This window comes from Misgurnus anguillicaudatus, chromosome 18 (assembly GCF_027580225.2).
Source record: "Misgurnus anguillicaudatus chromosome 18, ASM2758022v2, whole genome shotgun sequence".
In the NCBI taxonomy this organism is placed as follows: domain Eukaryota; kingdom Metazoa; phylum Chordata; class Actinopteri; order Cypriniformes; family Cobitidae; genus Misgurnus; species Misgurnus anguillicaudatus.
The window spans coordinates 23,265,549-23,287,769 of NC_073354.2; the positions used below are offsets into that span (position 1 = coordinate 23,265,549).

General features: G+C 37.5%; 1 protein-coding gene across 1 annotated transcript in view; it reads right to left on the reverse strand.

Moving 5' to 3' along the window:
* Positions 1 to 22,221, reverse strand: part of fndc1 (fibronectin type III domain containing 1) — a 55,055-nt gene that overhangs the window by 24,990 nt on the left and 7,844 nt on the right. Inside the window, exons 4-15 of the mRNA XM_073856112.1 lie at positions 22,130 to 22,189; positions 14,323 to 14,523; positions 10,458 to 10,556; positions 10,235 to 10,355; positions 9,808 to 9,995; positions 9,258 to 9,369; positions 8,176 to 8,360; positions 6,026 to 8,086; positions 5,807 to 5,922; positions 5,132 to 5,243; positions 4,139 to 4,522; positions 1,905 to 2,030 (exon numbers count right to left, since the gene is read on the reverse strand). Of these exons, the coding sequence (XP_073712213.1) occupies positions 1,905 to 2,030; positions 4,139 to 4,522; positions 5,132 to 5,243; positions 5,807 to 5,922; positions 6,026 to 8,086; positions 8,176 to 8,360; positions 9,258 to 9,369; positions 9,808 to 9,995; positions 10,235 to 10,355; positions 10,458 to 10,556; positions 14,323 to 14,523; positions 22,130 to 22,189 (3,765 nt within the window). The remainder of the gene's footprint in view (positions 1 to 1,904; positions 2,031 to 4,138; positions 4,523 to 5,131; positions 5,244 to 5,806; positions 5,923 to 6,025; positions 8,087 to 8,175; positions 8,361 to 9,257; positions 9,370 to 9,807; positions 9,996 to 10,234; positions 10,356 to 10,457; positions 10,557 to 14,322; positions 14,524 to 22,129; positions 22,190 to 22,221) is intronic.

Consider the following 22,221-nt stretch of genomic DNA (forward strand, 5'->3'; position numbering starts at 1 on the left):
TTTCCTACAGAAGCTGCCCACATGAAAGAACCTGACTCTTTAAAGCTTGTAAAATCAATGGACTCTTAAACAGTCAAACCAACAGTAAACCAACAAATGCATTAGTTGTAAACCTCAGAGTTAGTTGCACACTGGCCATACACTCTCAGAAAAAAAGATACATGAAGGTACAAAAGTTTTTAAAGGGGCGGTACCTTTTCAAAAAGTACTTTACATAATGGTACCTCAAAGGTACATTTCTGTACCTAAATGGTATTAGGACCTTTTTAAAAGGTAGGGGTGCGCGGGGCACAAACTAACGCAGGGTTAATTGTAACACGGACCGTTTACATTGTTGCACAGGATTTGTTTTTCTGGTATTTTTTTCACACTGCCAAAAGATGGTCTCCCGCAAATTTATGGAAAGGTATAATGTTTTTCCAGAGAGTTATTGATGAAAGAGTGTTTTGGTGGCATGTAAGTAAAATTTTTCATCATATGTTTTTTTTTCGGTTTCTGGGTTGGGTGTGTAAGATACCAAATCCAGTGCTATGTCATATTAATCACTGTCTTGTTGACTAAAACATAGCATCATTTTGAAATATGTCTACAGCTCTTTGCAACTTTTATGGTAGGCTTGAAAATATTTTCACACAGAGGGGTTAATTGTAACGCTGTGTTACAACTAACCCCTCAGCACTTACGATATGAAACTCGCTAACGTTAGCTGAATTCTTGTGGTTGTTTTAAATTGGCTACGCACTAATGATTGCTGGCTGCCAACAAAATAAATGTGCCTGTCTTATAAAAAATTGTGTGTCAAATGTATTTTTGTTTATATAATATTGATTGAATAAGGTCATGTCAAGGTTTAAAATCTAAACGGAATTAATGGCTAATCATTATCTCAGAATTTGATTTTGAGACTTTAGTATGGTTTTATAGACTGGATCACACATAATTTTTTTTTTTTGTCATAATTGTGCTGCTTTTTCTCACATTTGTATCCATTTATAATTGAAATATTGTTAGATTAGGGATGAATAGTGTAGATACCTTTCTATTATAGACAGATATATAAGCAATATCCACTTCAAGTATATAGACAAAATTGTATTAAAATATTTGCCAGCAAATGTGTTACAACTAACCCCCTGCCTGTAACAATTAACCCCATCTATGGGCTAAGTTGTAACGTTTGCACTTCTGTCATGTTTGGTGTAATTGTCCAAGAACGGTAAGTACTAGAAACAAACTTCAAATGTTTATTTGTAGCAGAGATGTGTGTGTTGCTTGTGTAAAAATATAATTAATCAAACTCAAATATTTTTTTAATGATTGAGCCAAAACCAAAAAGCGTTAGGTTGTGCCCCGCTCTCCCCTACTGTCCAAGTGACAACTTTTGTACCTTTTTTCTGAGAGTGTAAAAAGTAAATGTGTGCTCATGTATAGTTTCTATGAGATAACAGACACTATTATTCAAATTAAATACTGCACAGTAGACAAAAAGTAGAATATATAAATGTATGGAAAGGTAAATTGATAGTCAACTTGGCTATGGATAAGGTACTCAGAACTCACGGAAGATATATTTGTCCAAATATTTTGATGGACTCAACATGTACATATAAGGTCAACTGAACGCTCCATTTGCTAAACTGTCAAGCATCATCAGGGGAACAAGCAGAATTTACAGGCCAAATAAATTTCCTTTACATTCACCATTCTCAAGTCTCAAGTGCTTCCCATCTACAGGAAATGCCGAGGTGATTGAAAAGAAATTAAATGTGAGCAGCCAATCGTGCTGATCTCGATATGACAGCTCTCTGGAAGCACTGAACGCAGGTACGACATAGCGTATTTTAAATACTAACATCTGTTCTCTGTAACCGCATATGTAAACAAACATTCAGAGTATGCATTACCTGTGAAACGTTTCTTGCCAGCAAGATCAAACTCAGAGGAAGGGGTGTGGTTAAATGGCCTCGTATCAGGAGTGGGGGGCTGTGTGGTGGGGATGGAGATTGTGGTGGTCTCCTCAAAAAGCTCCTCTGTAAGTGAAAAACAAAGTTAAAACAAATCAAATCCTTATGTCCTGTGTGCTGTATCATTTCATATTTATACATACTTTCTGAGGCTAAAGCCTAATGTTAAATTAATGTGTGTGAATCGTGTGCACTTGAAAACAAAATATCAACTCAAATAGCATTGATTTTGTAAAATATAGAAACAAATGCACAATGCACCATCATATATTTCAAAGGAAACATATCATGACTTTTTCCATGTTTAAGTGTTATAATTGGGTCCCAAGTGCTTCTATCAACCTAGTAAAATGTAAAACAACAACAACAACCCAGTAACTTAGTTTTGGTAAACTATTCTCTGCAAGCATGTGAAAAAATAGGTCATTAAAATTTAGCTCCCTTTGTGATGTCAGAAGAGGATAATACCGCCTCTTAATCTGCACTATCCAACCAAGGCACTACCATTTAGTGCAGAGATCAGCTCATTTGCATTTAAAAGGATACACCCAAAACGGCACATTTTTGCTCACACCTCAAAGTGGAAATTTTAACATGCTATTAAATTATCTATATGGTATTTTGAGCTAGAACTTCACATACGTACTCAAGGAACACCAACGATTTTATTTACATTTTTAAAAAGTCTTCTGAAATGTCCCCTTTAAGGTTTTAAATGACTAATTTGAAAAGCAAACCTAGTTAATGTGATGACTTAGACATGTGATTTCACTGTCAGGTCAACAAGTGAACTGGATTTTCTGTGTAGTTAGCACAGAGTTTGTTATGGTATATCTAACCTGCTGTTACAGTACTGTTGTGTAATAATTTGAGGAAGTGACCGCATTATCCCATATGGTTAATAAAACTTGCCCAGGAATTCTGTTACACCACAGCAATGGCTTGGACATGCCAAGTAACCATTGAAACTGTATCTAAGCGAGCTTGTCCCTAAATGCACCTTGGCCACATTAGCTGACTTGAGTTCAAACCAACAGAATTACATAACAAATGATTATACAATAAGGCCTGTTTATTAGACAGAACAGCAAAAAGGTCATTCAAGTTTGTCTGTGTAAGCTGAATCATACTCATCTTTACTGTACTTCACAGTTTATGTCCTTAAATTAGAAATTAAAAGTAAAGCACAAATACCATACAAGAAACGTTACACAACAAGCTTACGCTAGGCTACAGACAACAATTTGATTTTCATTTTACTTATACTGTAGCAAATGATGCCACACTCTCAGAAAATATGGTCAAAAAATATCTCTGGGTGTCACAGGGGCAGTCCCCTTTAAAAAGTAAAAATTTGCACCTAAAGAGTTCATTTTAGTACCACAGAGGTAGATATTGGTACCAAAGACTGCATATCTGTACCTAAATGGTACATGTTAGGACATTTTTAAAGAATCCAGTGACAGCTAGGGACCATTTTTAAACCATTGCTTTTCTGACAGTGCATGTAATGCATGTTGGCTGCAAAGCAGTTAAACGTGACGTGTATTTTCTGCACCAAACAAAATTGCAAATACAACAAGTTTTAAAACAAGTTTCCCTCATTTGATGTATTGACGACAGAGTATGAATTACTAATTTGTTACCTTCAAATAAAAATGAAATAAATTTGACTATTATGTTGGGACTGGATAAAGTAACCATAACCATGAACCTGGCAGTAATTGCTTTTATTTGACCGTTGGCTGTGGTAAGTAGAAAGGAAATGGCTGTTTCTCAATAAAACCATGCATCACCGGCAGATTCAAAGCATACCAAAGTCTACTTAGCATAGCTGAGAGATATCTTTTGAGGTTTAGTGTTTACATGCTAACTGACATTATGCTTGGAATACTGCTTTTAAATTACAGAGATCAGGTTTTGTGGGCACTAACTACATGCCTATGACAAGACTTCTTAAACAGCTGCCAACTGCAGTCACAAACTGTGCCAAGAACCTTTCAGGCTCACCTTACCCAACTTTTACTCATCATTCATCATTTTTCCATCGGCATACATATCTAACCTATTGTATTCACTTGCATACCAAGACCTGTTTTGTGTGTGAAAGTGTACTTAAATGTCTTGTGAGAGACATATTAGAGTTGGGTGTAACTGCAAAGGGTTCATCTTACCTTCAGAATAGCAGTTAAGTATTCCATCACTATCTATTACTGGAAAACCATTCTTATCCAGTTGGGAGTACAGTCCAGGTGGACACGTAGGGTCAGCCACCAATGTTGTTGGCTCCAATGTTGTTGGCTCCAAAGTTGTTGGCTCCAAAGTTACCATTTCTGTTGTTGTGGGTTCTGGTGTGGTTGTCGTGGTTGTAGTTGTAGTGGTTGTTGTTGTAGTGGTTGTTGTGGTAGTAGTCCTGGGTTTAGGTGGGTCCAGGCCCACAATGGGCTTTCCTCCCACAGTAAGGTACTTTTCGCTGGGATTAATCAGAGGCCGACTGTCTCTTCCGCTACCAAATAATGCTAGTCCTTCTTGGTTTACCAGAGGGCTGCCCTGATCATCTGAAATATGATTACATATATACTTAAAATTCTTGTAATGCAATTATGAGATTAGGAGGATCAAAAGTTGATTTTAGTCATTGATTTCAAATTTACTTAGTATTAAGGGGACACTCCATACTTTTTTAAATATGCTCATTATCCAGCTCCCCAAGAGTTAGGCACTGCGTAATATCATTGCACCTCCTGCAACCATGTTACGGCACCAAAGTCCTTGATTATTATGTCAGAATGATAGTATAGTTTCTAGCCATATCTGCCTAAAAAATCACAACTTTCAATTTTTTGTCGGTCTTAGTAGACGATGTAACTACAGAACAGTCAAGTCTTAAATAGCAAAAATATCGAAACTCTTTGGTTATTTTTTTGTGCGATGCTAATGGTCTAATCAGATTCAATGGATTGTGCTAAGCTATGCTAAAAGTGGTAGCGCCAGACCCAGAGATCGGCTGAATGGATTCCAAAACAGAAATAATCTAATGTTTTACTCATGTTCTTTACATTATGTAGGATGATTTTATGTAACAAAATAAACCACAAAAATGCATTTGGCTGGGTTTTCCCAAGCAGTGTCACATATACATTAAGTTAAAACTGTACGTAACTAACCAAAGATAGTCTTGCCATCCTCCCCAAGGACTACTTTTCGGGGTCTTCCCTTTGAATCTTGAAGAACTTGTCCATTTTCATTCATTAAAACACCTTTATCAAGATCCACTACCTAAAAGAAAAAACACCCTTCATCACACCCCATGATTGGGTCAATTATGGACATACTGGGTTGTTGTCACCCACCAATGGGATGAAACAACGCGGCATTTTCATGAGTTAAAACAACTCAACATTTTTAGAGTGTCCAAACTCTGAACACTATAGTAACTGCTAACAGGTGGCTAATAGTTAAAAATGGTCTTTCACAAGACAATGGGAGAACTGTCAAACAATCCTGGTTGGAGTTTCCATGCCAAGACAACTGATATGTTCGAATGACTGACTTTGCTTACTTTAAAGATGATTTTGTTTGGGCTGTGGTGTCATCTGCTTTATTGAATTCTAAAAGTAACCAAAGAAGCCTTCCAGGAAATAGCAAGTAACATAAATTATGCATATTGCGAATATTATAAGAAGTTTGTTTTATTGGCTCAAAAGTACATTTTGTCTAACCAGGGTCAATATCATGACCCTACATGTATGTGTATATTTTATGGCTTGCTGTAATGTTTATGATCCCAATAGATACACAGAATATATCCAGGCAATATATAACTCTGGTAGTATACACACCCATTTCGCTCCTTCAGGACCTATGATATGTTTGACTCCATTTGGTTTAGAGTTTGCATCAGATGTTGAGGATACTTTGCCATTTGCGGCTGTCAGGTTCGGACGTCCATTTCTGCCTGAACATTAACATGTGTAAATCATATTTGTACACATTCACGCAATGATAATGGGTATTTTGTACCTAAAGCTTTCATCAAACCTAGCGGACAACATATTTACCATTATTTCCATAACTGGGTTTGTAGCCACTGCCTGGAGTGTTTTCCTTTGAAACTGGTCGCAGCCTTGACCCCATCACTGGATTTCGAGATTGAGGGGAAAGAGGGTTAGGTGATATATTGAAAGCTGATGAAGCTGATGAAGAAGATGATTTAATATCAGGTGTGGAACTTAAGCCCAGTCTTTTGTGTTGTACTGGGTACAACCTACTGGGGAGCCGTGAACCTTTTAGCCGACTTGCTAACACAGGTGAGCGGACCCTTCCATTTGAAGACAAAATAGGCACTCTTTGGGGAACTGATGGATGTGACCTTGAACTGGTACTAGTGGCACTTTGTTCCCTATCCACACTTTCATTCTCAAAGGTCTGGACGGGTCTTTGAGTTTCAGTCACAGCGGTTGTAGTAGTTTTAGGTGCTACAGTTGGGACAGCAACCTTGTTTTGCCTCTCAGAGGTGTCTTTGGTCCCTTTATTAACATATTCATCTTCATGATCATTGCTAATTTTGTGATTATTTGAACTTTTTGCAATATTTGATGAAACACTGGGTTTAATACTAGGTTTATCTGAGACAGAGACAACCTTTGGCTTTAAGGGGTATGCTGTGGGGGAAAGTTTATCACTAGTGTCCTGAGTGCTTGAAGCAGATGAATATGAAGGAATTCCTCTAATGAGTGGTCTTCCTGCACCTACAGATGAGGCGGTTCTACTCCACGGTATTCTGCCATCTTGTCTTCGACTGCCTGTGACTATCCTAGAATTTCTGCTTGGTAATTGTAAAGACGAACTACGCCCTGTTGAAGATGGGTTAGTCCTTGAGGAAGTAATGGGATAATTTTCACGTTTATCTTCTTTGTTATTATAATTTTCCTTTGGTTCCTGCGGCTCTTCTTTTGTTGTATCATCCTTTGTTGTGTCTATCTCCGAGATCTTTTGGTTGGTAGGAAGGCTCCTATGTTCCTCTGCTGTATCAAGGGGATTTGTGAATTGGTCATCACTACTGTCAGAAGTTTTTGTTTCTACTGGCAGTGTGGATTGTGAAGATGTCGATGGCGAGTCAGGTTTGTGCTGTCCTGTTTGAACTCTCTGAATTCTTGTTCCAACTCTTCTGCCATTAGGGTACATGGTACCAGATCCTGGATTTGTAACTCGACTTAATGTAGAGGAAGTATTTCTTGTACCTGAAGATGACGAGGAAGACGTCAAAGTGGAAGAAGAGGATGAAGATGATGCTGAGGAAGAGGCTGAAGTGGATGGTACTGATTCCTTCACTGGTTCAGGCTTGGTTTCTTGAGGTAAGACAACTGAAGCCTTCTTGTCAATCACGCCTATCTGGTTCTCCTTTCCCTCAGTAGAATCCTTTATTGTTGCTGCAGACTCTGGGTTGTGTGTTGAGCTTGAAGAACCTTCATTTCGAGTCCTTGATCGAGAACTATGAGTCCGAGAATTAGGCCTTCTCAATCGGCTGATGTCTACAATTGAGGATGTGCGAGGTGTCCAAGAAAAACGACGGTCCTCGTTTTTTTTATGGACAGAGTCATTTGAGGATGGTCTTGAAGGTAATGTTGGAGTTGCTGGTGATTGGCTGGATCTTTTAATTGATTCTGTGTTGTCAGGTGAGGATTTTGAATCTTCTGTTTGCGGTGTAACATTGTTGCTGGTCTCTGGCTTTGTATCCTCAGTAGCCTCATTTGATTTTATCTTCTCATCTGTTGGACTGTCTGTTGGTCTCTCATCCTCATCTATAGTTTCCTCTTTGTTATCAATAGAGGATGAATGCGAGTTTGACCTTGAATTAGTACCTCGATTCTTGACAGAACCCCTTACAGATGAGAAGATGTTGTGATAGGACCTTGTTTCGGATAGAGGACGTCTTCGCTTGTTTGTGGTTGGAGCCTGAGTTGGAGTGGTTGGAGTTGTCTGAGTTTTTGACTCTTCCACCTCTTCTGACTCCTGTTCGTCTGATTCATTGTATGATGATATCGTGGAGGTGCTTTTGTCTGACTTATGGTTGTCCATAGTCCTTGAATGAGTGGAGATTTTTGCTCCAGTAGCACTGGCTGAAGACAAAAATAAGAAATACATCTTAACCAAGTCTCTAGCGTAATAAAGTTTATTGGGGGAAACATTTATGTTGGGGAATACCTACATGTCGGCATTGCAACGATAATAGCTTTAGTCTGTGGTCCTTGTCCTCTTCTATTTACTCCACGGATTTTGAAGATATAGCGGTCACCTGGTGTGAGTCCATCTATGGTAGCAGAGGTGGTGGTGCCACGGTACGTAATTGTCTTTGCGCCAAACGGTTTCATAGCAGGAGCATAGGAAAGGATATACTCTAGAAGCAGATGTCAAATCAATCGTTATGGTCAATTTGATTTGGATACCAAAACTGAACATTTTCCAATAAACACTTGAAATCCCCAAGTTTGAACTAATATATCTAGCCAACAATAACACAGTAAAGAGGAAAACTCCCTATGCATAAGGAAACTGCATTTTTTTAAACTCTGTTCTGTTGTTGTGTTGCTTTAATTCATTCCTATGGAATGCATGAATTTGATCTAATATAAATCTTAAAGGCAAACACCACCGTTTTTCAATATTTTACTATGTCCTTACCTCAACTTAGACACATGAATACATACCTATCTTTTTTCAATGCGTACACTTAATCTTTGTACAGCGTGTTGTGAATGTGTTAGCATTTAGCCTAGCCCCATTCATTCCTTAGGATCCAAACAGGGATGAATTTAGAAGCCATCAAACACTTCCATGTTTTCCCTATTTTAAGACTTTTACATGAGTACTTACACGAGTATGTATGGTGGCACAAAATAAAACGTAGCATTTTTTTTAAGCGTATAAAAATTAGAACTATATTATATGGCGGAAAAGCACTTAGTTTGCAGCACTTCAACCTTGATGCGCAGTAACATGATCACTCCTGACTAATCCTCCTCTCATTCAAACCTCCGTCAATATTACTGCATCCGAAATTAATATTAACTGGACGCATTGAAAAAAGATAGGTATGTATTAATTTGTCTAATTTGAGGTAAGAACATAGTAAAATATTAAAAAATGGTGGTGTTTATTGACTTTTAATGCAATGTAGACCTTTAATCTAAAGCTGCTTTAGATAAACATCTGGATGGTGGCTGCCAAATACATAAATGCAATGCAAATGCTTGTAAAGCTTTGGTTACATTATTAAGCATGCTGTGGTCTTACTCTCTTAACCGTCCATTAGTTTCCTCAGGTGGATCCCAGGTTGCTGTGACAGCAGTACCTTTTCCTCTAAGTGGTTTCACCTCAAAATTTTCCGGAGGGCCCGTGGGCGCTGCATATAGACCGAGGTGTCAAAAAGTAAGGCAGGACTGACCAAAAAAACAAGATATACTCCTGAATTTAATGTTTCTTGTGTCTTGAAATTTACAAATGGAAACAAAAGATAGACTTAGATTTTCCACGTAAACGAGTAATGACGTCATTCTAATCCTTCAATAAAATTCAAGTAAACAGTAGATTGCAGTACTATTACACTTATACTTAAAATATGTGTACATTTGCATGGATATATGTATCTTTGTTTGCATTGTGTTTACACTGTATTTATTGCCTGAGTCTATTGTTAAAAAGTTACATCTGATATACAGTGGCTCAGAAGATACTGCATACTACACAAGAGCAACGACAACACTGAGTCCATGACTTGATGGTATGCATACAGTCATAGTAGTATAGTCATAATAATTATAATAAGACAGCATAAACAAACCTGATTCAGGGGTTCTCTGAAACACAGATGTACTCCACTTGCCCTCGTGGTTTCCTTGTGAGATGCGAATGGAGAACTCGTACATGCTGTCCGCGGAGAGCGTTTCAATCATGAGACGTCTCTGATGGGTGTCCTTGTATTCCCATCGAGCAGATTCTCCTTTCTCTCTGTATTTCACTGTGTAAAACCTTCAAAGAAAAATAAACTATTGTTAAATTAAAGGCACTGTTAAACAACATTATTATATACTACTATACCATTACTTGGAAACAATGAAATGTTATGAAATTATATGATTTTATCTGTAAGAATATTATGTAATAATATGACAGAATCAATCTGACTACATTAGGTGAGCCTACAAAAGTGTTTTAAGGATCAAATCAGGTAGGAAATCTCCATTTCACAATTAAACATTATTTATTACCTTGCACTTCCTGGAACTTCTTTCTTCTTCTCAACAAGTGGGTCAACCCATGTGATAAGGACAGACTGAGGAGATAATACTCTAACTGTGATGTCCTTTACATCATCCACAACCTCTGGTTCTGACAGGCATAGAAATGAATTAACGCTCAATAAATTTCAGGTTTGGGGAAAATACTCAATGTGGAATGCTGGTTAGCAGCACTATGATCTGTGTGATGTACCTGCGGTTACTTTTTTACTCAAGACCGCCGTGTTAATGGGTGCGCTCCTTCCCAGGGCTCTGGATGCCTGCAGTGATACCACATAGACGGACTCAGATGCTATGAACAGAGGGGGGATACCAGATACGGCCATGTTTCATTATACTTTACCTGCTATATAGGACATACTGAAGACAAGCAAGCTGTATTTGAGTATATTTTAGTCAAATGTTCTTATAGTAACCAATTCTTTCTTACCATTTTAGTCTAAAGAAGACTAAAAAGACTTACTTGAAGGGGTGTTCATAAGACTGACATGACACCTTCATAATCACGACATGACACCCTAACCCTAACCCTAACCCTAACCCTAACTTGATATTAACCAATACATTATACACTCACCTAAAAGATTATTAGGAACACCATACTAATACTGTGTTTGACCACCTTTCGCCTTCAGAACTGCCTTAATTCTTAAAATGTGCTGAAAGCATTCTTTAGAAATATTGGCCTATATTGATAGGATAGCATCTTGCAGATAATGGAGATTTGTGGGATGCACATCCTGGGCAAGAAGCTCCCATTCCACCACATCCCAAAGATGCTCTATTTGGTTGAGATCTGGTGACTGTGGGGCCCATTTTAGTACAGTGAACTCATTGTCATGTTCAAGAAACCAATTTTAAATGATTTGAGCTTTGTGACATGGTGCATTATCCTGATGAAAGTAGCCATCAGAGGATGGGTACATGGTGGTCATAAAGGGATGGACATGGTCAGAAACAATGCTCAGGTAGGCCGTGGCATTTAAAGATGCCCCATTGGCACTAAGGGGCCTAAAGTATGCCAAGAAAACATCCCCCACACTATTGCATTAACGAGAAATTGAACAGCTGTTCCTAATAATTCTTTAGGTGAGTGTAACTTGTCATGACAACTTGACATTACCAAGACAACATAACTGACCACTTTTTACCAGTGAAACCAATTGAATTTGTCATTAAAATGTTAATATTCTGTCCAGTGTTAATTTTGGCAGCAAATTCTGATGTAGTCTTAGTCTTAGTCTTTTGAATAACACACCATTTAGTTTTAGTCTTATTTTAGTCATCTGAAATATTTTAGTCTTAGTCTAGTTTTAGTCGACGAAATATCATAAGAGTCTTAGTCTAGTCTTAAGTTTTTTAGTATGTTATGGAATGGTATTAAGGTTTGAATATGCAATACAGAGACAAATTTAATGGTTGTTAAAGAAAACACATATTTTATTTTATTCTTAATGTCAAAAAAACTGACCGTGGCTTTTTCACAAAAGATAATATCACATTAAATAAGCATAAGGCCCGCTCTACCGAAAAAATATACATGGTCCCTGAAAAAGATATGCCTTCTCCCTAAATGACATGCACACACAGATACACACGCGCGCAGACACACAGACAGAGACACACACACGCACTTACACACGCACTTACACACGCACTTACACACGCACTTTGTCCAGTCATGTAAAACCACAACATCTACTATAATAGTAACGTTACACATTTCATTCAATTTGAGGACACTGAATATTTATACTCAGTATTAATTCAGACAATCCAATACAATCAATACAGTTCAGATGTGTATTCCTTTAGTTTCTATGTTATTCCAAGATTAGCGAAAACACAGTGGTTTATCTTATAAAATAACCTTAGCGTGCATGTTTACCTTTGCATGTATTTCTGGATGAGTCATTTTTACAGGCTGTCGTCTTGTCATATTTGAAGTGTGACCAGATTAGACGCTAGCTCTGACATTGTTGTTGTTAATGAGACATGTCTTCAGACCGGGTGCATCGCAACACGTTAGCGTGTTGCTAACGAGCGAAGTCAACTGAAATCAGCCAAAGCTGGGTAACGAAGACTGTACAACTAAATATAATGTAAACAACCTGTCGTGAAAACGAACTTTGCCGCGGGTTTTTAAAATGCCTCTACTGCCTGCTGCCTGTGTAGATCAACCTACCCTCAAAGATTCGCTTTGATTGGATCCCACAAAACTTGCCCCACAAAATGAGTAGCTCTGATTGGATCTCTTCTCCATTTGTCCCTCCCTAACATTTTCGTCTTATTTTAATTCGTTGACTAAAGTGTCAGTTATATTTCGTTACAGTCTTCGTCATCATATCTGACTTTTATTTAGTTTTTATTTAGTCTTCGTCCGTGAAAAAAGGTTCGTTGACGAATATTTTTCGTCATCGTCTTCGTCAACGAAATTAACACTGATTCTGTCATATAGTTTTATAACAGCGTCATGAATATTTTTCTTGACCTCAACTACAGTTGTACAATTTAAATTTGTCATTAAAATGTCATTAAGTGTTAATACGCTGTCAAATAGTTTTATAACAGCGTCATGAATATTCTTCATAATTTTTTTACGTTTCCTCCAGGTGTTAGAGAAATGATATTAATCATCAAATAATAATAATAATAATTATAATTATTATTAAAATTGATAAAATTGTTTTATTGCATTTGAAGACCGACTCACCTAAAATTAAATAAAAACAGTACATTAATGGGTTATGCCATGCCAGCCCAGCCTCACGCAATTTCATTATACAGTCACATACATTTTTTATTCTTTTTTCGTGATATTATCACAAATTTCTGTGTTTTTCATGACCGTATAACAAATTCCTGTTTTCATGTGATTATCACGTATTGGTTAATCAACTGTTTTGTCCTATTTTCTTACCCTTGTCGCTTCGGTTTAGGGTTAGATTTACATAAAATGACATCCCTACCCAAACCCAACTATAACCCTAACACCAGGCGACATCTAAAAAAATCTGAAAAAAATAGTATAAACCAATACATAAAGTGACATTCTAATGCAAGCACCAAATCCAACCTTAAACCGAAGCGACAACGGTTTGAAAACAGGAAAAAGCAGCTGAGTAACCAACACGTGACAATCACACGAAAACAGGAACTCGTCACACGATCACGAAAAACCGCGGAAATTCATGACAATATCACGAAAAAAGAATTTAAAAAATGACGTGACCATATCACAAAACCTTGTGAGACTGGGTTGGCCACACAGTGTTGGGTCCATATCGCTGACGAACAGTTTAAAACACTTAATCTTTTATGTCAGAAAATTTCATAATCCTCTGTTTGAGAAAGAACATATTCTGTTAGTTGTCATTTTTTCATGTATTTAGCATATAAATAAAGTTAAGTATAATCTTTTGATGTGTCTGTTGCATTTTGTTAAGGTATTTAAAATAATTTGACACAGTATTAACACTTGATGACATTTTAATGACAAGTTCAATTTGTAGAACTGTAGTTGAGGTCAAGAAAAATATTAATGATGCTGTTATAAAACTATTTGACAGAGTATTAACACTTAATGATATTTAAATGACAGTTTAATGTAATATTAACCCATAAAGCTAGGTAGTTTCTTAAGTTTGATAATTATTCTGCTATATCATGTTCATGAAAGGTTTATGACAAGTTATGTTGAATTGGTTTATGTCAAGTTGTCATAGCAAAGACATCTCAAACAATGTCATTTTGGCAATAAAAGTGACATCATTGAACAAATGACACTAAATGACAGTTGTCATAAACATGCATAAAAATCTCCTTCATGTCTCCTAGCCCTTCATGATTATGAAGATGTCATGTCAGTCTTATGAACACCCTTTTAAGTAAAGTGTTACCAAACTTTTTACCACAAGAATATTTTGTGAAACAGAAAGGTTCTGCGCATATAACAGTATATTTTCTTTATGGAACCATATATGGAAAAATTGTTATTTTATGGAATCGTTTAGCACCTTTATTTTTAAGAGTGTAGAGGAAGAGATTTGTGTTCTTACCCAGTTTAGGCTTGTTAGCATTGCGCTGGTCTGCTTGGTGCTGACTGAGGTCAACTCTGTGTTTATTTTGGAGTCTGAGAGGGAGGTGACCTCCTTGAAGAGGGGATTCTGGTCCTGATGATGACTGGGGGGCCCTCTGTGCTATCTTCCGAACTGGGGGCCGTGGGTTTATTTGTGATGAAGTTATAGACACCATGCTACCTGATGAAAGACAAAAATAGTGAGAGATAATAATAGTGTTGGCATTGGAGCTTAATTGGTAAGATTATGTGTGTCATTATAAAAAATATCTCGAGTCAAATAAAAACAATTGTGCTACGTTGTTAAAAAGAAATGACCTCATCGTGATTGTACCATGATTATTAAATTTAGTCTTGGGAGGGATACAGTTTGCACTCTCATAAAACAAACAACACTTGAAATAACAAAGATGCTTAAAGGGCACTGTCACACTACAGTTTCTGGTTCGCACCCAAGCGAACACAGTGATAACAATTTCAAAAGTACAATGTGCAAAGTTACCTGCAGGATTCCCTCACACCAAATTCTAGTTCATACCAAACTATTAAAGTAAGTGTCAAAACAACCTTGAACTATGACACCACTGCAATAATATTTCCTGCCGTGTGGACATTGCTAATGTGAGTTCAGCTACTCTGGGCCACAGTTTACAGTTATGTGCACGCACGCTCACATCCTCTCTCTTATTTCTGTACTGTAATCTGCCAGAACTTGGCAGGCAAATCAGACAGTCTTCCTTTTTCTTCATACATGGCTTTATGTGCATTTCTCTCCAGCTCTCTCTGCTCTCTGGTGTGAAGGACTGTATCCCTGAGAGGATAATAAAATCTGTCTCTCTTCTCTCTCTTTCTCTCTTAATTATTCTCAGATGACCACTTGTAGTTTCTTTCTGTATGTGTGTGACTGTGATGCTTAAACCAAAATACCATAAAATTGTCTTCATGATGAAACGACCTGTTACAGTATTACTGCAATTTTACTGTAATATTGTAATGCCTGCTATTGCTGTTGTTTTTGAGAAAACCTGACAGCTCATGCATGTCATGTACACACACAGCAGAACAATGATGGCTGCTGCAATGTTACTGTAAAATTGCTAAAATAACAGCTAAAGTGTCACAATCACTAATAAAAGGTATACTATGAAGCAACCCATAGAGACAGAGCGCAGCGCGTCACAACCTGAAAACCACGCCCACCGGGGGGGAAAGCAATCCAACAGTCTCCATTGACTTTGTATTGCAAAAGGCCGCCACCTTGTCATTTCTGGCTTATAACAAAAAACTGAATAATGCCTAAAAGCTGCTGTGTGACAATATGTACAGCTAACAAGCCAAAGAACACAGAAATAAGTTTTTATAAGCTGTCGAGCCGTAAAACCCAGTCTTTAAGGAGAATAAAGTGGATCGCCGATTACGTTTCCCCCTATTGGACGCAGTTTTACTAATAGGAGTACTATGAAAAGTTGCCTGTTTCCATTTCTGTGTCTAAACGCTCGTTTTTTGAAGTCGACAGCTTATAAAAAATTATTTATTTATTTTTTTGGCGTGTTAGATGTACACCTTGTCACACAGCAGCTTTTAGGTATTATTCTGTTTTTAAGTTTAATCTGCAAATAAGTTTTTATAAGCTGTCCACCCCAAAAAACGAGCTATTAAAGAAACAAAAATGGACACAGGCAACTTTTCATGGTGCTCCTGTTGGTGGGGCTGCGTCCAGTGGGGGGAGGCGTGGTCGGCGATCCACTTTGTTCTCCTTGAGGGCTGGGTTTTGCGGCTCGACAGCTTGTAGAGACTTGTTTCTGTGTTCTTTGGCTTGTTGGCTGTGCATGTTGTCACACAGCAGCTTTTGGGCATTGTTCAGTTTTTTGTTGTGGGCCGGAGGTGACAGGGAGGCGGCTTCTCGCAATACAAAGTCAATGGAGACGGTTGGATTGAGTTCCCCCCCGGTGGGTGTGGTTTTCAGGTTTGCATAACTGCGCTCTGTCTCTATTCTCACCCCATGTCGTCAATATTTGACGCTCTTGACCATGCGTCAATATGTGACGCGGAGGGTATACCTTTCGCGTCATTTTTTGACGAACTGGGGACTTCAATACTATTACGTCCGTTGCATTCTCTTTCCTGTTTTCTTGCCATTTTCGCGTCGGTTTAGGGTTGGATTTACATAATGACATCCCTACCCAAACCTAACTCTAACCCCAATGCCAGGTGACAACTGTCATACCTAACTCTAACCCCAACGCCAGGTGACAACTGTTTAATTTCGCGTAATCTAACCCTAAACCGACGCGAAAATGTTAAGAAAATAGGAAAGAGAATGCAACGGACGTAATAGTATTGAAGTCCCCAGTTCGTCAAAAAATGACGCGAAAGGTATACCCTCCGCGTCACATATTGACGCATGGTCAAGTGCGTCAAATATTGACGACATGGGGTGAGAATGTGTTGCAACCATGAATCAATGTAAGTCAGAATAAATAAATGCATAAATGTAATTTAAAGAGATAGTTCACACAAAAACGAAAATTCTGCCATCATTTATTTACCCCTCATGCTGTTCTAAACCGGTTTGAGTTTCTTTATTCTGTTAAAAACAAAATAAGATACGGTAGCCATTCAATTTCATAGCATTTGTTTTTCCTGCTATAGAAGTCAATGGGTACCGTCAACTGTGTGCTTACCATTATTTAATTTATTAAAATGTCTTATTTCAGAATTTAAAAAAATCATAGAATAAAGGTTTAGAACAGAACGATGGTAAGTATGACAGAATAACATTTTTTGGGTAAACGATCCCTTTAAGTCAGCGGCTCTCGATCCTGGTCCTGAAGCCTCACTGCTCTTGCATATTTTGGCTGGGTCTGAAACCCAAGGCAGCTGACTTGTTGCCTCGCTGCCTCATGAGGCAATAGGTTTGTTCGAGTTCATGCGGTGCTGTGCAGACCAATTGGCAAGGTTTGCCGCTTGCAGTCAAGGGAGGAGTTAAAGACTGAGCCGTCAAGTCGGACACCTGCTGTTTGCCCTAGTGATGTGTGCGCTGTTTCCTTTTTTTATCGAATCAGATGGTGAATTTGTCAAAAAACAAATAATTTAATTTGAGTTGCAACCAAAAACCCTTTATATTGAATAGTTAGTTGCATTTCATCTTCCTTTTCATTTAAATTTTATATTACATATTCAGGTATATAAGCACGTTTTAGCATTTTCATTGAATTTAATCAATTTTTTTAAGGTAAGTGGTTGCAATTAATTTATTTAAGCTACATTTAAACAAAAAACATTAGTAAAGTAAAATAAAAAATATAAAACTTTTGTTTAAATTTAGCTTAAATAAATTGATTGCAACCACTTACCTTAAAAAATTGATTAAATTCAATGAATCATTTTTTTCAGTGTATAAGAACATGATTTTATACTGTTTATTCGTGAAACTGAAGGTTGGATTAAACACTAAATGCATGTGATCGTTGTCATCAGTGATGCGACCAATCACGAAGAGCTTTGTAGTCATCAGTACTCTGTCCAGCCTCTCTGGAGCCTCGGCTACTTTCGAAACGCTTTTGCGGTAGGGGAGAACCGGGGCAAAAGTAGCGTGGGACGAAAGTACCAAAATGATTTTTTTGGAGCTCTGATAACATTTGCATCCCAAACTATGACAGCATATTTAGCACAAAAACCCTTTGACAGAGTTGACAAATACGCGTTATTTACTCACCGTTTTTTTGCGTGTAGATCCAGAAAGGTGTTTTCAACCATAAGTAAATTCCAAAAGCGGTATTTTTTCCTTATAACGCGTTGTGTTTCTGGTTTTATGTGTTACAATACTGATCAATCTAATTTGAACACACCTAATGACTTTGGCGGCATGAAGGCAGCGAGTCAACAAGTCAGCTGCCTAAGCGTTAAGACACAACCTTTGTATGTCTCCCTTATTTAACACAGCTGATTCAAAACATTAGCTCATTAGCAGAGATCTCGCTGAGTTGAACTCGTTGAGTCTGTTAGATAAGAGAGACATACAAAATGTGCAGAGCAGTGGGCCTGTTTCAATAACTAATAAGGGGCCCTACCCACATAAAACATAATAGAGCAAAAAAAGAAAAGATTCTTATTGAGTATAAGTTTGTAGCATGTGATAAAATACTGTCAGGATTTTAAATGTAATGGATAACCAGTTACAAAGTTATTTTATTTTTCTGTCAACACGCATCTGTTCCATAATGAGACATTTTCTGGCAGTTCTGACAGCATCTTGTGTACCTAATGTTTTATTACAAAATCTGTTTCTTCGCTTTGTGTTCTAGAAACATAGCACAAAATGTGCACAGTCCAAAACAGTCCATCAAAATTTTTACTTATTTTAAAGATTAAATGGTACATTAAAACAGTTGGTACTCATATAAAGGGTCCTAGAATGATGAATATAGATGTGTTTTGAAATGAATATCACTATGGGTCGTGGAGATTTAAAAATTAGAGGAAACGGGAGAAGGGCTGTATAAGATGTTCTTTATAGATGTTCAACCTTTTTGTCAGTGTTCTGGCTTAACATAAACTTTGCATACTTAAGAAAAAACTTTGCTCTGGCATCCCTCACTGCACTTTAACATTGGCAACAGAATGAAAATCTAAATTAATGAAAAGTGTCAGGTCTCAAAATTAATAGAAATGACAGTAACAGCAACTCCTTTTTTTCCCTTGTACACACAAACAGACACTTATTCCCACTTCCCATTCAAAGAGTCCAGCCAACACAGCTGAGCCAGTCTCACATACCCGTGGGCTTTGAATCATAGCAGATCATTTTCGAACTCTCTTCTTCTCAATGTTTACTTCACATCAATATGGTGATCTCGGTGTGATGGTGTCCTGGTTCCAGGATGCCACTTTGTTCTCTTTTCCTTTCCACTCATCCTTTTTTCTGATTGTATGAATTTTCCCCGATTAATTTTCTGTGGGAGGTTTTGAACGTGATAACAAGATCCAGGTTGCGGATCAGCAGATCAAATCAGCTCTAGAGTTACCACAGTCCATGTGTGCACTCAGCTGGCCTGCATGTGGTCTGGCTCTCAATGTTCAGTGCCATTTATTTCCACTGCCAACATGGTGACAAAAGGATAATAACACAACAATAGTGGCTGTGAAACAGAATTGAGCGTTTCCTGCCACATTCTTGCCACATCATGGTTAACATGATAGCAGGACATGGTGCATGTGTTTATTGTTAACCCGGTGGCAAAGCCAGAGCAATGCTATGGGAATATCATGACAAAAGCTAGCAATTTCCAGCCTGGACAGCATTATGGGAAAATCAAGAGATTTAAATATCAATGGCAAAGAAATCCCTACAATCAGAATCAGTGACTGCAGTATCCCAAAAAATGCATTTGCTCACATTTTATGTATTATTAATCTGAGCATGAATGTTTTTTGTGTAAATAGGTGAAACATTTGTATGTAAAATGAAAAATATATTTTTTTATAAATTCCGCACAGATTTTGTTCCTAAAACACAAATCGAACAAACAAATGAAGAGTTTGGTTCTGAAACACGATAAACGCCCTTTTTTTTATAAGTTACCGGCAAAATCAGTATTGTATCAGGTCAGTGTTAAATGTAAATTCTTAATTTTATGCAAAATTCAATATCCGCCTTGTTATTCTGTCATCTTCTCTCCCTTTATTCTCAAAACGCAATAAACGCCACTCCCCCTTCTCTGCAGAATGCAATAAATCCGCTCAACAAATCACAACGCACCATTCCATGCGTTGTAAACAATGATGGTGGCGCGTTGATTCAACACAGAATCCTAGTTTTCCTCATCTACTTTGTACTTCGTGATCAACAAACAAACAAAAACAAAATAATACTTCTGTTGGCATAAACCTTTTGTGGTTTCCTGTGACGTAAACCATCGAAATCGAATAATTTACGTGAGAGGCACTCAGGAGACTGAAAAATCCCGGCTGTTGCTTGTTCTCCCGACAGCATCAAGCTTCTGTCATGCTAACACATTGACCCCAGGAGATCTTATGAAAAACTTTACATTATTTTACTCGAAGCCAACGAAAATCGAGCAGGACCAAAACATTTGACAGCTGATCGCTGTCAAAAAAGTTTAGTGACGACGTCCCAAGGATGACAGCAGCAATGACAGTGTTCTTAATATGACAAAGTAAGAGTTTTGATTAACGCCATTAATGTTTAATCAGTGTATACCACTAGTCAACTAAAAGAATATAACATGGCAAAGATGAATGCACATTTATATATTGATTCAATAGATTTATAGCATTTTGAAAAAAACTTGGAAACTCATGGATTTATTGCATTTTGTGGGAAAAAATAATCTGTTTTTATAATAAATCTTTACAAATCAAATTATGGATTTGAATTTTTTTATGGTTTTATAACCTAAAGATGCTATGTGGAAGTTTGTAACAGAAAATAGTGGTTTTCATCTTGTCACTTAAAGGAATAGTCTACTCATTTTCAATATTAAAATATGTTATTACCTTAACTAAGAATTGTTGATACATCCCTCTATCATCTGTGTGCGTGCACGTAAGCGCTGGAGCGCGCTGCGACGCTTCGATAGCATTTAGCTTAGCCCCATTCATTCAATGGTACCAATCGGAGATAGGGTTGGAGGTGACCAAACACATCGGCGTTTTTCCTATTTAAGACGAGTAGTTATACGAGCAAGTTTGGTGGTACAAAATAAAACGTAGCGCTTTTCTAAGCGGATTTAAAAGAGGAACTATATTTTATGGCGTAATAGCACTTTTGGGAGTACTTCGACTCCCCTGAAAAGTCCGCTCCCCTTCTCACTCTCATAATGGGAGAGGGAGGGTGTTACTGCGCCGAGTCGAAGTACTCCAAAAAGTGCTACTACGCCACAAAACACAGTTCCTCCTCTAAATCCGCCCAGAAAAGCGCCACGCCTTATCTTGTACCACCAAACTTGCCCGTACAACTACTCGTCCCAAACAGGAAAAACGTTGATGTGTTTGGTCACTTCTAACTTTATCTCTAAATTGTACAATTGAATGAATGGGGCCAAGCCAAATGCCACCGAAGCGTCGCAGCGCGCTCCAGCGCTTATGTGCACGCACACAGATGATAGAGGGATGTATCAACAATTCTAAGTTAAGGTAATAACATATTTTAATATTGAAAATGAGTAGACTATTACTTTAAAGAAAACACGTTTTATACCGAAATTAGTCAAAATGGATTTATGGCGTTTTGGAACAAACTCTTCAAATATTTATCTTTTTTCAAAGTATTTGAAAAATTTGTATTGATTTAGATAAATGTAAATACAGTAGAGGCATGTTTATTACTAGCATTAATGGCATTCTCCATTTTTAGTGTTCTTGTGAGATTATGGGCAAGTAAAAATCCTTTAGTTCAAATCTGGGATTCCTTTTGTTTCATTTGGAGAGATCACATGCACAAATTTGGCTTCAAACAGGCTCAGTGGATTTGTAAAGAAGAGAAATAAAAGCTTAGATTTAACAGCCAAACTATCACCTTATTTCCTGGAAAATTATGTATCCGTAGTTTTTGGCATCCACACCTGACCCGAAACATACAATCTTCTCAAGGGAGTAAAATCTAGACTTTCCATAAGTGTGCCTATCCAAAATGTTAGTTGACTGGAACTTTTACAAATAAAAATGTGTTAACCCGCGATTTGCGTACAAAAATTCCCACTAAAATTGTTGCATGCCAGTTACAGATTATAACATGAATAGAGATGAGGGAATAGAGGGCTTACCTGGAGATGATTTGTTAAAAGGCTCGACAGCAAAGCCATCCAGTTTCACCCACTCCCCACCTGCAAAGAAAAACAACATGGTTACAGAAAAC